At 43.4% G+C, this 18,497-nt stretch overlaps 1 protein-coding gene across 5 annotated transcripts in view; it reads right to left on the bottom strand.

The window, feature by feature from the left end:
- The window catches only part of fancm (FA complementation group M), a 68,357-nt gene that overhangs the window by 21,673 nt on the left and 28,187 nt on the right, over nucleotides 1–18,497 (bottom strand). For 2 of the 5 annotated variants that reach the window (XM_031788425.1, XM_031788427.1), the window contains exons 6-13: nucleotides 18,322–18,454; nucleotides 18,143–18,232; nucleotides 17,633–17,731; nucleotides 17,064–17,242; nucleotides 14,748–14,954; nucleotides 12,913–13,168; nucleotides 11,931–12,082; nucleotides 11,412–11,570 (exon numbers count right to left, since the gene is read on the bottom strand). In XM_031788425.1, coding sequence (XP_031644285.1) covers nucleotides 11,412–11,570; nucleotides 11,931–12,082; nucleotides 12,913–13,168; nucleotides 14,748–14,954; nucleotides 17,064–17,242; nucleotides 17,633–17,731; nucleotides 18,143–18,232; nucleotides 18,322–18,454 — 1,275 coding nt within the window. The remainder of the gene's footprint in view (nucleotides 1–11,411; nucleotides 11,571–11,930; nucleotides 12,083–12,912; nucleotides 13,169–14,747; nucleotides 14,955–17,063; nucleotides 17,243–17,632; nucleotides 17,732–18,142; nucleotides 18,233–18,321; nucleotides 18,455–18,497) is intronic. The other 3 variants (XM_020470341.2, XM_031788429.1, XM_031788428.1) reach the window with 2 other exon arrangements.

Here is an 18,497-nt window from a genome sequence, read left to right as displayed (position 1 = left end):
GTCTCAGTTGTTGAATGTTGTTATGTTCATACAAATATTTACACGTTAATTTTGCTAAAAATAAACATAGTTGACAGTGAGAGGATGTTTCTTTTTCGCTGAGTTTATTTAATCCATTTTAAATTCAGGCAGTAACACAACAAGATGTGGGAAAAAGTCATGGGGTGTGAATACTTTCTGAAGGCACTGTATCTGACCTGCAAGTGATCCAGACACAGTGAGCCTAAAGTGGACTAACGGGAGCACAACAGAACTCGACGCCAGAAACCGAGGTGTAAGAGAAAGATGGGGTGTAAAGTTATGCCGGCATTTCAGCGAGGGTACGATTTAAGATAATAAAAATTTCAAATCACATTTTACTTGTCACATGCAACAGGTGTAGACTATCTTGAAATGCTTACTTACGAGCCCTTTCCCAACAATGTAGAGTTAAAAAGTTAAACAATTATAATAAAACATTCGACAAAAAAGGAAATAGTAACAATAAAATAACAATAACGAGGATATATACAAGGATTACCGGTCAAGTCAATGTACGAGGTTATTGAGGTAATTATGTACATGTACTCTCGTTAGGGGTAAAAGTGACTAGTCAATCAGGATAGATGATATACAGAGTAGCAACAGTGCATGTGAAGAGTGAAAGTGTGCATGTGTTTATGAGCGTATGTAGTGTGTGTGTGTGTGTGTGTGTGTGTGTGTGTGTATTGGAGTGTCAGTGTAGTGTATGTGAGTGTGTGGGTAGAGTCCTGTGAGTGTGCATAGAAACAGTGCAAGAGAGTCACTGCAAAATAAAGGGGGATCAACACATATTCCAGGTAGCCATTATAGTAATCATTAACTGTTCAGCAGTCTTATGGCTTGGGGGGTAGAAACTGTTCATGAGCCAGATTTGGTGCTCCGGTACCACTTGCCGTGTGGCAGCAGAGAGAACAATCTATGGCTTGGGTGGATGTAGTCTGACAATTTAGGACCTTCCTCTGACACCGCATGGTATAGAGGTCCAGAGTGCCTGGGATGATGGTGGTGATGTGAGCCATGACCAGCCTTTCAAAGCATTTGACGGCTACAGATGTGAGTGCTACGGGGCGATAGACATTTAGATGGTCCCTGTGCCCAAGAACTCCAAGGTAACCTATTGTGTAATTTGTTTGAAACATGTCGGTATTACAGACTGGGTCAGGGAGAGGTTGAAAATGTCAGTGAAGACACTTGCAAACTGGTCAGCGTATGCTTTGAGTACGCGTCCTGGTAATCCATCTGGCCCTGCGGCCTTGTGAATGTTAACCTCACATCGGCTACGGACAGTGTGATCACACAGTCGTCCGGACAAGCTGGTGCTCTCATGCATGGTTCAGTGTTGCTTGCCTTGAAGCGAGCATAGAAGGCATTTAGCTCGTCTGGTAGGCTCGCTTCACTGGGCAGCTTGGAGCTGGATTTCCCTTTGTAATCTGTGATAGTTTGCACGCCCTGCCACATCCGACGAGTGTCAGAGCCTTAGTCCTGTATTGAAGCTCTGCCCTGTTTGATGGTTCGTTGGAGGGTGTAGTGGATAAGCGTCTGGATTAGTGTTCCGCTCCTTGAAAGCAGCAGCTCTGCTCAGTGCAGATGTTGCCTGTAATCCATGGCTTCTGGTTGGGATATAAACATACGGTCACTGTGGTGATGTCGTCATCAATGCACCTATTAATTAAGCCGGTGACTGATGTGGTAAACTCCTCAAAGTCCTGTAGCTTAACATCCACTTCATCAGACCACTTCAGTATTGAGCGCGTTACTGGTACTTCCGGATTGAGTTTGTTCTTGTAAAATCAGAAGGATAGAGTTCTGGTCAGATTTTCCAAATGGAGGGCGAGGGAGAGCTTTGTATGCGTCTGTGTGTGGAATAAAGGTGATCTAGAGTTTTTTGGCCTCCAGTTCCACAGGTGACGTGATGATCGTGGACTTCAGGAAACAGCAGAGGGAGAGCAGAGGGAACCCCCCCTATCTTCATCGACGGGACAGTAGTGGAGAAGGTGGAAAGTTTTAAGTTCCTCGGCATACACATCACGGACAAACTGAAATGGTCCACCCACACAGACAGCGTGGTGAAGAAGGCGCAACAGCGCCGCTTCAACCTCAGGAGGCTGAAGAAATTTGGCTTGTCACCAACAACACTCAAAACTTTTACAGATGCACAATCGAGAGCATCCTGTCAGGCTGTATCACCGCCTGGTTCGGCAACTGCTCCGCCCACAACCGTAAGGCTCTCCAGAGGGTAGCATCACCGGGGGCAAACTACCTGCCCTCCAGGACACCTACACCACCCGATGTCACAGGAAGGCCAAAAAGATCATCAAGCACAACAACCACCCGAGCCACTGCCTGTTCACCCACTATCATCCAGAAAGCGAGGTCAGTGCAAGTGCATCAACACTGGGACCGAGAAATTGAAAAACAGCTTCTATCTCAAGCCCATCAGAATGTTAAACAGCCATCACTAACATTGAGTGGCTGCTGCCAACATACTGACTCAAATCTCTAGTCACTTTAATAATAAAAAATTTGATGTAATAAATGTATCTATGAGATGAGATGAGTAATGTAAGGTATGTAAACATTATTTAAAGTGACTAGTGTATATACTGTACTCTATACCAACTACTGCATCTTGCCTATGCCGTTCGGCCATCGCTCATCCATATATTTATATGTACATATTCTTATTCATTCCTTTACACTTGTGTGTAAAAGGTAGTTGTTGTGAAATTGTTAGATTACTTGTTTGATATTACTGCATGGTCGGAACTAGAAGCACAAGCATTTCACTACACTCACATTAACCATGTGTATGTGACCAATACAATTTGATTTTGATTAGATTTGACATGAGGTAAAATTGATTTCCTGAATTGTCTTGTTTGCTTATGGCCCTATATAGCTTGTTGAATGTGGTCTTAGTGTCAGCATTGGTTTGTGGTGGTAAATAGACAGCTACAAAAAAAAACATATGTGAAAATTCTTGTTAAATAGTATGGTCTACAGCTTATCATAAGGTATTTTAACTCAGGCGAGTAGAACCTCGAGACTTCCTTAATATTAGAGATGGCGCACCAGCTGTTGTTAACAAAAGAGACACATACCCACCCCCCTTGAGTTTGCCGTTCTGTCCTGCCGATGTACAGAAAGAACAGCTAGATTTATATTTTCCATGTCCTTGTTCAACCATGACTCGGAGAAACAGGATATTACAGTTCTTCAGATCACGTTGATAGGATAGCCTCGAATGGAGCTCGTCCAGTTTATGCTCCACTGATTGCACATTCGCCAACAGAACGGAAGGTAGAGGCGGTTTATCCACTCACAACGTAATCTCGTCAGGTATCCAGCACACCATCCTCTATAACCCTGCCTCTTCTTTTTCAGAGACTCTGGGATTTAGGCCTGGTCCGGGATGAGCAGTATGTCCTTTGCCGCAGACTCTTTGAAGTAGAAATCCTCATCCAAATCGAGGTTAGTGATCGCTGTTCTGGTGTTCAGAATCTCTTTTCGGTCATAGAAAACGATGGAAGGAAACATTATGTACAAAAAAAGTTACAATCAGCACAATTAGCAAAATAGCACAATTGGTCAGGAGACAGTAAAAGTGCTGCTATTCCCTCCAGTGACATTAGGAGCGGGAGGAGGATAGGTCAGGGTCCTCAGTGGTCTTATGAAAGGACTTAAGCCCAAGAACGTGAGTGTATATCCCTCTACATGTATAGTAAGGTGTGTCAGGTCAACTGGTTGTAATTTGTATGATAAATGTGTGACTCATGTATGATGGCAAAGAAAAATGACCATCCTTGGATGGACAAGAAATGTTTATTCTATTCTATTCTATTCTATGATGATGGAGAAAAAATGGGTAGCCAGTTAACACTGGTCATTTAATCAACCTATCAACATCCAGGTGATGAAGGATGGATACGACAGCTAGGACAGTATCCAACTGTGGTGCCTTACAAATGGACCACTATGCATTCCAGACCATTCTACCTGATGACTGGTAGAGAACAGCAGAACACAGCTGTAGTCGGGGCGTTGCCCCCTTCCACTACAGCTAAAACATGCCACACTAGTACAGCACTGCTGTTGACTTACACCACATGACCAAAAGTATGTGGACACCTGCTCGTCAAACATCTCATTCCAAAATCATGGGAATTAATATGGAGTTGGTCCCCCCCTTTGCTGCGATAACAACCTCTACTCTTCTGGGAAGGCTTTCCACTAGATGTTGGAACATTGCTGCGGGGACTTCCATTCAGCCACAAGAGCACTAGTGATGTTGGGCACTGATGTTGGGCGATTAGGCCTGGCTCAGAGTCGGCGTTCCCATTAATCCCGAAGGACAGTCAAGTTCTTTCACACCAATCTAGACAAACCATTTCTGTATGGACCTCGCTTTGTGCATGGGGGCATTGTCATGCTGAAACAGGAAAGGGCCTTCCCCAAACTGTTGCCACAAAACTGGAAGCACTGTAGCGTTAAGATTTCCCTTCACTGGAACTAAGGGGCCTAGCCAGGATCATGAAAAACAGCCGCAGACCATTATTCTTCCTCTACCAAACTTTACAGTTGGCACTATGCATTTGGGCAGGTAGCGTTCTCCTGGCATCCGCCAAACCCAGATTCGTCCGACGGACTGCCAGATGGTGAAGCGTGATATATCACTCCAGAGAACGTGTTTCCACTGCTCCAGAGTCCAATGATGGCAAGCTTCACACCACTGTAGCCAAATCTTGGCATTGCGCATGGTGATCTTAGGCTTGTGTGTAGCTGCACGGCCATGGAAACCCATTGTATGAAGCTCCCGACTAACAGTTCTTGTGCTGACGGTGCATCCAGAGACAACTTGGATAGACTTCATGGCTGAGCCGTTGTTGCTCCTGGACATTTCCACTTCACAATAACAGCACTTACAGATGACGGTTCCATGCTGAAAGTCACAGAGCTTCAGTAAGGCCATTCTACTGCCAATGCTTGTCTATGGAGATTGCATGGCTGTGTGCTCAATTTTATACACCTGTCAGCAACAGGTGTGGTTGAAATAGCTGAATCCACTAATTTGAAGGGGTGTCCACATACTTTGGTATATATAGTGTACCTCTCCAGCACATCCACTCAGGGAGTTAAACACTGAGGGTATAGATAGAGCTCAAAACGGGGAAGTGGCCTAGTTATGAGTTATACGTAGATCGCGCCTCTTGGCAAACACATTTAATTATATTGACAGTTGTGAACTACGCTAAGGGAGGCAGAACGCAGCTGGGGTTAGAGAACACAACGTATGGGACATTTTAGTGTTTGTTAGATTGAGGCTGTGATACATCAGCCTTGTAAACCAGCCTGATCACTTTGCTCACGTCTGTTTCAATTGAAGTACGCAGCTATAGATAAAACGGGCAATCTGAAGTTCAAACAAAGCAGAAACCCTACCAGTTCCACCATTGTTTTGGTAAACAACTGAGTGATGGGGCTGGAGAAATTTACCCACCCTCAAATGTTTCTGTTTCACACTTCAAAACGTTCATGCAGCACAATCAGGCATTGTATTTGACTTATTTAATAACACCCTAAGCTTATTGTACTGCATATTTACAGAAGGGGATAAAACAGGAAAGAAACTAAGCTAAACCACTAAACTGTTTGTTTACAATTGCTTTAAAAGGGTAATTATATACCAGAATCTAAATTTGTCAGACCTCCAGAGTAGTCCAATGTAAATATGAGTCCACATCGCACACCATTGGTTGTGTGGATCCAGCTTACATGCCTTCACCCCAAATGCATGGATTAGATGAGCCCCGCAAAACCGGAAATTGCATGGTGCCTATCTTTTCCATTCATTTTAGAGCTTGTGGAGTTTTGCTGGATCTACAAAACAGATGGTCTGAGACGTCTGGATTCATCTTGACATCAAACTACTTTTGAGGTCTGAAAACATCTCACAAGATGTGACTTTGGAATTTAATGTCACTTTAACGTTTATTCCTATTTTACCCATATTTGACTTGTTAGTACTGCCTTGTTACATCAGATTTTGCACTGGTGCAAACACATAGTCAATCTGATCCTTAATTTCCCTTGAAATTCAAAGTCCTTGATTAGATATGACTCACATGTTCAAATATAAATGCCAATGTAAAAAATTACAGACAGAAGCAGATAATGTGATAAAACACATTGCAAACGTCTGAAACGCAATTATCATTTCAACTCTGGTGAGAGAGCAATTGGGTCATTGGACTGAATTCCCTTTTCGATGGACCAGACAATGTCCTTGGTCTTTCGCTCAAACAATTGACCAGTTTGCTCGAGTGAATGTCATTATTAAATTAACCACAAGCCAGTGTAAACTGGAACATCAATATAAAACATTGGACCAACATTTGATCATTGGGTTCACATTGTTTGAGTTCACAATTTACATGAGTGCTGCTGAGCTGCGAGTTCCAGGCGCCCGCCCGCCCAGTCTAGTAAATTGAAATGAAATCCAATCCAGAGTTCATCCCGTTCCATAGTGACAGCCAAACCCCTCTGTTTTCCCTTACCAATGAACACCAAACAAAACACTGCTGGTTTGGAGTGGACAGGCCCCTCTTATGTTCATCACAGAGGCAACAGGGTGTCAGGCTCCCCATCTCTTTCACTCTAATCTCTGCTCTTCCTAGCTCAGCCCGTGTTCGTGCATATCTAGGTCACCCAGGGCTGGCCTACTTAGTGCTTCCTGGGCTTACAAATTCTGAGAAACGTAATAATTCTGAGAAAAGCGAGGGAGAGACAGCCTGTCTGCCTGCTCTGTGTCTCCCTCTCACCCCATCATAAAAGGCAAATGAAAAAAGGGAGGAGACAGGAAAATGAAAAACGCAGCATGGCTGCGTGTGTGCACGGACTCGAACAGAGAGAGGTCTTCAAATGAAAAGGGATCGCTTTTTTTTTTATAAACAAAAAACCTTTCCCTTTGAAATTGGGGTGTTTTTGTTGCGTTGCCACGGTCATTGGTTTTAAAAGGTGAGGGCAGGAGGGGAGAGGAAAGCAGCGCAGGCGAAAGAACGAATGCAAAGGCCTTTACGATTTAGGCCATGTAACTAAGCCCTGGCTAATATCATCGGCCCTCTGAATAAGCCTTAAAGAAAAGAGCGAGGGGGAGGCGGGACTGGAATAAGCTAAACAGAATACCAATAAATAGGGAAGTCGAGCTCATCCTATGAAGCCCCCGTTGGAAAAACTATGAAAGTTGTTTGGAATAAAGGAAACAGCAGCCCCCCCCCCCATCCACATCGACGGGACAGCAGTGGAGAAGGTAGAAAGTTTTAAGTTCCTCAGCGTACACATCACGGACAAACTGAAATGTTCCACCCACATAGACAGTGTGGTGAAAAAGGCGTAACAGCGCCTCTTCAACCTCAGGAGGCTGAAGAAATTTGGCTTGTTGCCTAAAACTCTCAAACCTTTACAATTGAGAGCATACTGTCGGGCTGTAATCACCGCCTGGTACAGCAACTGCACCGCCCACAACCGCAAGGCTCTCCAGAGGGTGGTGCGGTCTGCACAACACATCACTGTGGGAAAACTACCTGCCCTCCAGGACACCTACACCACCCGATGTCACAGGAAAGCCAAAAAGATCATCAAGGACAACAGCTACCCGAGCCACTGCCTGTTCACCCCGCTACCATCCAGAAGGCGAGGTCAGTACAGATGCATCAAAGCTGGGACCGAGAGACTGAAAAACAGCTTCTATCTCAAGGCCATCAGATTGTTAAACAGCCATCACTAAACACAGGCTGCACAAACAAACAATATTTTATACCATCTATTGCATCTTGCTTATGATGCTCTGTCATTGCTCATCCATATATTTATATGTATATATTCTTATTCCATTCCTTCACTTAGATGTGTGTATTAGGTAGTTGCTGTAGAATTGTTAGATTACATGTTAGATATTGCTGCACTGCCGGAACTAGAAGCACAAGCATTTCGCTACACTCGCATTAACATCTGCTAACATGTGTATGTGACCAATAACATGTGATTTGATGATCGTGGATTGGTCTAATGTGGGAAATATAAACGGTGGTGAAAAATCAAGCTACACTACTTTTAGATAACTGATGTTTCAACAGTTTGAAATGGAAATTAACTGTGGCCTATATACGCAAGGCCTATTTTGTGGTTGTTTGCGAATTACACTTTGGTGAGATGGATGACCACAAATAGAGCTTCTACATGCACTGAAAATGTCCTCGTCGAGATTGATCCGTTTGTGATGTTGAGATTGTGATGCCTACAACAAGCCTACAACACATAGGGGCCTATTTGTCGGCCCAAATATCTCCACGGTGAACAAACGAGAGGAACAAACTGGCACGACGTCTCGTTAACCTGTGGAGAAGGAAACGTTCCAAAATAGCTTATTAGGATAAGGTGAAAACTAGATCCACCCGAAACAAACCTAGGGCTCTAAAGGACTGAATATCAGCTGTCTTTGAATGAAAGGCAAATGTCAGTACAATGGAGCTCTCCGATAATCTTTTAAAGCTATACGAACGATCCAATGTTTTTGAAACAGCTGACAGACATTTCCCTAATATTTGAGACTTGTTATTGAGTTTTTACCCGAAATTGTAACATTCTGAAATTGTGGCAATAGCGGAAACCTATCCTCCCCACCAAAACATGTCAAATGTAGATCATACAAATAAGATATGTTTTTTCATTTGTAACATTGTGTGGTGATTTCAGAGGTGGCACCCAAAAAAAATCCCTTAAAGTACTACTCAAGTAGTTTTTTGGGGGTCTCTGTTCTTTAATTTACTATTTTATATTTTTGACAACTTTTACTTGTACTCCACTACATTCCTAAAGAGAATAAGGTACGTTTTACTCCATACATTTCCTCTGACACAGCAAAGTACTCGTTAAATTTAGAATGCTTAGCAGGACAGGAAAATAGTCCAATTCGCGCACCTATCAAGAGAACATCCCTGGTCATCCCTACAGCCTCTGATCTGGCAGAATCACTAAACACACATGCTTCATTTGTAAATTATGTTGTGTTGGAGTGTGCCCCTGGCTATCAGTAAATAAATAAACGAATACAAATTGTGCCATCTGGTTTGCTTAATATAAAGAATGTGAAATAATTTATACATACTTATACTTTTTGAACAGAAGCATATTTTAGCAGTGACAATGACTTTTGGTACTTGAGTAAAAGTAATTGGTTTAAATATACTTAAGTACTATTTTACTGAGTGACTTTCACTTGAGTCTTTTTCTATTAAGGTATCTTTACTTTTACTCAAGTATGACGATTGGGTACTTTTCCCACCCCTGACTGCAGTTTAAAGTTTGTATGAGTAGGGTTAAATCGTACATTTTTGATCGGCTAACGTTACTTGACGAAGACATGCTTTTAGCAACTCTGCTTAAGTCATGAAGCTAAAATGTAATGAGTGTAGCCACTGACCACTGATTAAAAGCGGTGGTTCGCGCTTTCAGTTTTGCGTGATTGCTACCATCAATCTACGGTTTCTGGTTGGGGAAGGTTTTAATACTCGCCGTGGGTACAACATCAACGATGCACTTGCTAATAAACTCGCTCACCGAATCAGCGTACACGTCAATGTTGTTCTTCGAAGCTATTCGGAACATATCCCAGTCCTCGTGATCGAAGCAATCTTGAAGCGTGGAATCAGATTGGTCGGACCAGCGTAGAACAGACCTGAGCATGGGCGTTTCCTGTTCTAGTTTCTGTCAATAGGCTGGGAACAAAATGGAGTCGTGGTCAGATTTCCCCGAAAGGGAGGGCAAGGGAGGGCTTTGTATGTGTCGCAGAAGTTAGAGTAACAATGATCCGGGATTTTGCCAGCCCGGGTCGCGCATTCGATATGCTGATAAACTTTAGGGAGCCTTGTTTTCAGATTAGCTTTGTTAAAATCCCCAGCTACAATAAATGCAGCCTCGGGATATGTGGTTTCCAGTTTACATAGAATCCAATGACCATGGCCATCGAGGAATCTGCTTGGGGAGGGTATACACACGACTGTGATTATAAGCGAAGATAATTATTTTGGTAGATAACGCGGTCGGCATTTGATTGTAAAGAATTCTAGGTCAGGTGAACAAAAGGACTTCAGTTCCAGTACGTTGTTATGATAACACCACGACTCGTTTATCATAAGGCATACACCCCCGCCCACCTTACCAAAGAGACGTTTGTTTCTGTCTGCGCAATGCGTGAAGAACGAAGGAGACTGTACGGACTCTGATAACGAATCCCAAGTGAGCTATGTTTCAATGAAGCAGAGAATGATGCAATCTCTGAAGTCTCTCTGGAAGGCAACCCTTGCTCGGATTTCGTCTACCTTGATGTCAAGAGACTGGACATTGGCGAGTAGTATACTCGGGAGCAGTGGGCGATGTGCCCATCTACGGAGCCTGACCAGAAGATCGCCCCTTCTGCGGTGCCGCTGTTTTGGGTCACCTGCTGGGATCCGATCCATTGTCCTGGGTGGTGGACCAAACAGAGGATCCGCTTCGGGAAAGTAGTATTCGTGGTCATAATGTTGGTAAGTTGACGTTGCTCTTATATCCAATAGTTCCTCCCGGCTGTATGTAATAAGACTTAAGATTTCCTGGGGTAACAGTGTAAGAAATAATAAAAATTAAAAATACTGCATAGTTTCCTAAGAACGTGATGCGAGGCAGCCATCTCTGTCGGCACCGGATGTTTATGTGGATATATTGAAGCAAACATCTCAAGACATCAGTCAGGAAGTTAAAGCATGGTCGCAAATCGGTCTTCCAAATGGACAATGACCCCAAGCATACTTCCAAAGTTGTGGCAAATTGGCTTAAGGACAACAAAGTCAAGGTATTGGGAGTGGCTATCACAATGCCCTGACCTCAATCCTATAGAAAATGTGTGGGCAGAACTGAAAAAGCATGTGCGAGCAAGGAGGCCTACAAACCTGACTCAGTTACACCAGCTTTGTCAGGAAGAATGGGCCAAAATAAACCCAACTTATTGTGGGAAGCTTGTGGAAGGCTACCTGAAACATTTGACCCAAGTTAAATAATTTAAAGGCAATGCTACCAAATACTAATTGAGTGTATGTAAACTTCTGACCCATTGGTAATGTGATGAAATAAATAAAAGCTGAAATAAATCTCTACTATAATTCTGACATTTCACATTCTTAAAATAAAGTGGTGATCCAAACTGACCTAAGACAGGGAATTTTAACTCAAATTAAATGTCAGGAATTGTGAAAAACTGAGATGAAATGTATTTGGCTAAAGTGTATGTAAACTTCCGACTTCAACTGTATATGGATGGGTAGATGGATGACCCCCTCTGAGGTTGCCCTCCCTCTCACCTCTTCCTGGCGCAGGCCGTCAATGAGCTCCATGACCTTGGTGAAGTGGTGGCAGCGGTTGGAGTGGTCCACAATGTGAGTGGGGAAGGGCTGGTTCTGCCAGTGTCTCCACTCCCACAGAGACAGCTCCCTGGTTGGCCCGCTGGAGAGCAGCTCCACCTACAGCCACATACACAACATAATCATAAAATATACCACTTAGCAGATATTATCCAAAGAGATAATGGGGCGGCAGGTAGTGGTTAGCTCGTTGGGCCAGTAACCGAAAGGTTGGTGGATCGAATCCCCGAGCTGACAAGGTAAAAATCTGTCATTCTGCCCCTGAACAAGGCAGGGCCACTGTTCCTAGGCCGTCATTGTAAATAAGAATTTGTTCTTAACTGACCTGGCTAGTTACATAAAGGTAAAAACATATTTAAAAAAAAATCTAAGATACGTGAGTGCATACATTTGTAGTGTGTGTGTGTGTGTGACTGGCCAATGTGTTTGATCCGTGCAAGAATTTAACCCATGACTCACCCGAGGTGGCGAGCCTTCCTGTTTTGAGAGGAAGCGGGACCGTCTTAGAATGGGTGGAGCCTCCCCCTCCCCCAGTTTCATCGTAGACTCCCAGTGAGTGAGCTCAGAGGGGCTAAGGAAGCCATCCTTCTTCACACTCTCCTGGTGCCCGACTAGATCATTAAAACACAAGGGGGAAGCCGCCTTTATACTCCATAGCTGAGAGGCCCGTTGTCTGTCTTTCAACTGTTACAAAAGCTTACAATACAGGTACATCAAATTAATAACATCAAATTAATCAGAAATACAGTGTAGATTGTTAATGTTGTAAATGACTGTTGCAGCTGGAAACAGCAGCCCATTATCAGCAACCATCACTCCTGTGTTCCAATGGCACGTTGTGTTAGCTAATCCAAGTTTGTCATTTTAAAAGGCTAATTGATCATTAGAAAACCCTTTTGCAATTATGTTAGCACAGCTGAAAACAGTTGTGCTGATTTAAAGAAGCAATAAATCTGGCCTTCTTTAGACTAGTTGAGTATCTGGAGCATCAGCATTTGTGGGCTCGATTATAGGCTCAAAATGGCCAGAAACAAAGCACTTTCTTCTGAAACTCGTCAGTCTATTCTTGTTCTGAGACATGAAGGCCTCTGTATGCCTTTGTAGATTTTGCATTTAAAATCAGCCGTTTCCAGCTACAATAGTCATTTACAACATTAACAATGTCTACACTGTATTTCTGATCACTTTTATGTTATTTTAATAGACCAATTTTTTTTTTTCTTTCAAAAGCAAGGACATTTCTATGTGACCCCTAACTTTTGAACAGTAGTGTATGTCAAATGAAAAATATTTAGTTAAAATGCAAACATTGCTCTGCTCTGGACAAGATGCCCAAATATTTGGAGCACAGTGATAACACCACCAAGACTATTATCTATGAGAGTCTTTGCTGTCGGTTCGATTCAACCACAGACATACCAAGAGCCCCAGCCTCTCTTACCTAGATCATGCGGAAGAATAAAGGACTCACGTTGGCCCTCCAAGGAGTGGGACCTGCGCCCCCTCCAACCCCCGGCGAGCCGCCCGCTGCTCTCCCGGTGGTCAAACTGGCCACAGGTGATGTGCATCTTGTGCAGGGCGGGATGCACCCCGTCGGGCAGCATGCGGGGGTTGTGGGGGAACATGTGGAAACTGTGGCTGTTCCCCACGATGGACTTGTACACCCTGCGCTTGTTGCTCTGGCTCTGGTTGTAGGTCTGAGGGGGAAACAAAAAGATGTCCGACAAAGAATCGGGTGGTTGCAGATTAGGGGGTCCGCGCTCAAACAAAGAGCGTTTCAAAACGTAGTCAAGATTATTTAAAGCGATTTCATGCTTACAATGCGTTCAGAACGTATTCACACTTTTCCCACATTTTGTTGTTTTACAGCCTGAATTTTTAAAAGTATGAATTTTTAATGTGTCGTCACTGGCCTACACACAATACCCGATGGTGTCAAAGTGATTTGCTTAACAAGTCACATAATAAGTTTCATGGACTCACTCTGTGTGCAATAATAGTGTCTAACATGACCTTTTTAAATTGACTACCTCATCTCTGTACCTCACACATGCAATTATCTAGAAGATCCCTCAGTCAAGCAGTGAATTTCTAACACGGATTCAACCACAAAGACCAGGAGGTTTTCCAATGCCTCACAAAGACCAGGAGGTTTTCCAATGCCTCACAAAGACGGGCATCTATTGATAGATGGGTAAAAAGAAAAAAAAAAGACATTGAATATCCCTTTGAGAATGTTGCAGTTAATTACACTTTGTAAGATGTATCCATACACCCTGTCACTACAAGGATACAGGCGTCCTTCCTAACTAAGGGATTTCACCATATGGCCAATGGTGGCTGTGAAAGGAGAAAACTAAGGATGGATCAACAACATTTTGTAGTTACTCCACAATACTAACCTAATTGACAGAGTGAAAAGAAGGAAGCCTGAACAGAATTACAAATATTCCAAAACATGCATCCTGTTTGCAACAAGGCACTGAATTAGTACTGCAATAAATGTGGCAAAGCAATTAACTTTTAGTCCTGAATACAAACTGTTATGTTTGGGGCAAATCCGTTACAACACAAACTTCTAAAAACTTGTTTTCACGATTACGAGGTATTGTGTGTAGATGGGCGAGAGGATATATATTTATATATATTTTTAAATCCATATTGAATTCAGGCTGTAACACAACAAAATGGGGAATAAGTCAACGAGTATGAATACTTTCTGATAGCACTGTATCTGTTAATTCTAGACGCAACTCTAGAGCAAAATGTTTTTGGCGGTTGATCAATGTGTGACAAAACAGGATAAGCATGGATTCTTAAAGCAGTGCCATGTAACACAAAGTGCACTTGAGGATGTTTGGTCTATCTTCGTTACAACAAAGGAAACCAATATAAAAACGGTGAGATGCCTGGGAAGGAGCCAGACACTTGTAAACACTAGACAGAGACTCCAGAGCCAAAATCCGTCAGACACAAAAGACTGGACCCGGTTGGGGGTTGTGGAATTTGGTATTTTGAAAGAGTGGAAAGACAGCTAGATCTAGAGCACACTTTGTACCTCAGTCTCGCCCTCTCTATTCAACTGTCTAAATAAATAAATAAATACGATGGAAAAAAAATAAGGACATTCCATTGACCTGGTCCTAGTGCCGTCTTGCTAACCCTTATGTTAATTGTCATGCCAAACATAAACAATCATAGGATTGACCGTAGAGGTACAGCGCAAACAGATGTGGGACCATTCCTAAGATTCCAAAGGCAGGAGTTGTCGCTCACTCTCTCCTCTCGTCCCTCGGCCAAGATGACCACTATGCGTCCCTGGCGTTTGCGTCCGGTGCGGCCCATGCGCTGAACCAGGCGGATGGGACTCCTCTGGGCGTCGAAGCACACGATGAGGTCCACCTCGCCGATGTCCAGCCCCTCCTCGCCCACGCAGGTGGACACCAGGGTGTTGAAGCCCCCCTCCCGAAACCTCCGCATCACCTTCGGTACAGAAATCGATACATTTTATCAGGATGACAGAAATGTTCACTGTGCCTGTATGTGAAGTCAATCACAAACATGTATGTCTGTGCTGTCAAGTCATGTGGTCCTAATGATTTAGTGGGTAAGAGCATGGTGATAGCAACACGAGGGTTGTGGAATCGATTCCAGCATGGGGTCAGTGCCACAAATCCTGAATATGAGTCACTGAATGGTGCTGAATTACCATATTTGCACGCGCACACACACACACCTGTGAATATATACTGTACTTTGTTTGCATCAATAAATTACTGAACCATTATACTGGTAATTGAATCCAGCACAGTTTAGGATTAAGGTAAATGTTTCCTTATACAGCAGCTCTCATGAAGGCACAGAGCTGAAGGCACAGTGCTACTGTACTCTGTGACATCATGTCCTCGGTGCCTCAGGGAGTTGAAGAGGAGCTGAACAGGCCTATGCATTAACTGCGTGTCTCTGTACAAAACAGAAGCCTTAAAATATTCAGGAGTCAGGACCAATGCAATTTATCGACGACCTGCAGAGGAATGGTACTTATGAGCGGCATAACATTTTGTGCTAAAGTACAAATGGGGGGGGGGGGGGGGGGGGCGACCAGCTAGTTCTTCAAACGCTACTGTCGGCTATGTTCCTGTAAGTTAATGGTGGGTGCTACATTAAGCCTAGAGGCTAACAGTTTAGCCATTCAATTGATTTGCTGGTGGTTTTTGAAGAACATAAAACATATCATTTATAAAAGAATCTTTACCTGAACTGGCTGCTTTCTTTCTTTATCGTAAATCGCCGTACCTTCTCCATTGTATACAGGCCTACCTACATTATATTATACATGTGGTACAGGTGTGAAAATATATTTCTACCAGCACACCAGTCTCCCATACCCTACCTATGCAAATGAATCAACAAAACTCTTTGGGTCTCCTTAACGTACATATTGTCATGAATTTTACTTGTGATTTCAACTTGAAAGTGTTATTGTGTATGTATTGTAATATCCACGTATTTCAGTATATTTGACTGCCCTGTGGATATCAGTACATTGAAATAAATAAATTTAACTAAATATTGGCAACTCGCCAACACACAGTGACAAGACAGAGCAGGATGTGTTAACTATCTAAGCTAAGCATACACTGTCTGCCAGTCAGGAATAGAGAACGCTGAGGGCCTGAGAAGACAAGCCTAATTTGGTCAATGTTGTAGCCGTCTCCAGGACACACAAAAAAACACCTTAGCTTCAGTCAGAGCTGCTAAGCAACCACGTTGGATAACATTGAATGTAACATTGAATGTTTGTGCCGTTTAGCTTTGCTCAATACAGGTATTTGGGAGGCACTTTCCAGTGTGTCCTTTGTTGGTTCATTTGGACCAAATCCCAGTACAAGCACAATGTAAACCAAGCCATGTTAATCAAATACTACCCTTTTTAATTACGTTATCCTGGCGTGACCTTGAGCTTGTGTCATCAGTCTTGTCACCTGGTGTGACAGTGGCACATGCATTGTGTTGTTTAGTATTTATCAAAATCAAATCGCATTTTATTTGCCACATGCGCCGAACACAACAGGTGTAGACCTTACAGTGAAATGCTTACTTACAAGCCCTTGACCAACAATGCAGTTTTATGAAGAATAAGTGTTAAAGAAAGTATTTACTAAAATAAAAAAACCTCAAATTAAATTATTAAAAAAATTATTAAAGAGCGACAACACAATAACAGTAACGAGGCTATATACGGAGGTTACGGGTACAGAGTCAATGTGTGGCGGCGCGGGTTAGTCGAGGTAATATCAGACATCTTATTGAGGAGATGGGACGCATAGAAGGAGGTAAGTGAAGAGAGGGGTTGTAAACAAAGCAGCCGTAGGTCTGGGATTCAAAGCAACACGGCAACATACTCGCAGGCCTATGCACTGAAGGTGGTGGTCCAAAAGAGTTCTTCGACTGTACACATGGGAAAACCCTTTGAAGAACCCTTTTGGGTTACAGGTAGGACGCTCTGTGAAAAAGTTCTTCAAAGGGTTCTTCCATGTGGACAATCGAATAACCCCGTTAGGTTCTGGATAGAACATAGATTGTTTTTACCTCCAGCTGCTCCTTCTGGGTGAACCCTTTGACCCCCTTCCCTGCCGAGGCCTGGCCCATAAAGGTCATGACTTTGACCAGGGGCAGGTGGCGATTTAACATGGTGGCAATCTCCTGCACACTCTCCCGGAACGACGAAAAGATCATCACACGTGTGCTCACTTCCTGGGGCCCAGAGCCTGGACCAATCAAAGAGGAGAGGGAAAAGAGAAAGAGGTTACTTACAACCAATGGAAAGGGGGCAACCAGCGCTCACTTCATGTAGTTGGAAATTCAGTATACGTCTTAATTTCCTTTTAGGCAACATTTCATACTGAAATACACACTGCATACATTTGGTTAGTGCCATCCTCAGTGCGTGTGTGTGCTCTTACAACCGATGAACTGCTTATTAAGTGCATCTGATACTACTCAAAGCAAATACGGACTAACAACACCTGGAGCACACTGACTTTAACCATGCCATTCAAGCCTGCGGTTTACCTCGGCTCTAGTTAAATATCTTAAAAGGATGAGTCATCGCTAAGAGTCGGGTGCAGTTAGTCGCTACTAACAAGAGAGTAAATTACCAGTGCTGGAGCTCTCAGCCCATGTTTTAAAGTGCCCTAGCACTACCTCATCAAGCTTCTGCAGTTTGGGGTGGCTGTAGATGAAGGGCTCCTCGGGGCCTGGAAGCAAAGCGCAATACACGGCAATCAGGTCCGTCAGGGCCCACGACACCCTTCATAATAAACATTGACAATTAGGAGAAGCATTGGTAACGCTTGTTTTTTGTTTTTTTTTACAGCCAGCTGTTGAACAGGTAGTTATTTAGAAATGACTTGTTACAATGGTACTTGACTAATAATTGCGTAATAATTACACTCTGGTTTCTTTGAATTTCATCGACACAAGCATCACTATGCACCATTTGGTACCAGGTAGTTCTTTGAGGTAAGTACCAAAAAAATACTTATTGTTACCAGTTTCTTAGTATTCACCATGTAAATACCAGGAAAGTACCAGCCTGGCTGTAAAATAAAGTGTTATCATGTGGCTTCAAAAACTGTAGGAACAGGGCTGTAGGAACGGTATCCTACCGGTGGGCTTTACAAACATGGCCGCCATCTCCTGGTACAGGTCCATGAAGGTGGCGTTGCGCTGTAGCTCGTTCCTGGCTCGAGACTTCTCTGAGTTGGCATAAATAGAGAAATCACCTGAGCAGAATGCAAGCTATCACTTAAGTGAGTGAGTGAGTAGGGAGGTGCCTTCTACCTACCTTTGGTGCCATCCATGATGCCCTGGACATAGAGGAAGAGGGAGCGCAGGCCCATTTGGAGCAGCAGCTCATAGCCATGGTACAGGCTGATACACAGGGCAAAGTCCCCCTCCAGAGCGCCTTGCTGAGCCCCCTGTTAACAGCCAGGACCACAAAGAGAGGCTTAACGTGTGTAG

Source organism: Oncorhynchus kisutch, linkage group LG14 (genome assembly GCF_002021735.2).
Source record: "Oncorhynchus kisutch isolate 150728-3 linkage group LG14, Okis_V2, whole genome shotgun sequence".
Taxonomy (NCBI): domain Eukaryota; kingdom Metazoa; phylum Chordata; class Actinopteri; order Salmoniformes; family Salmonidae; genus Oncorhynchus; species Oncorhynchus kisutch.
This window is presented reverse-complemented; position numbering and strand designations above follow the sequence as displayed.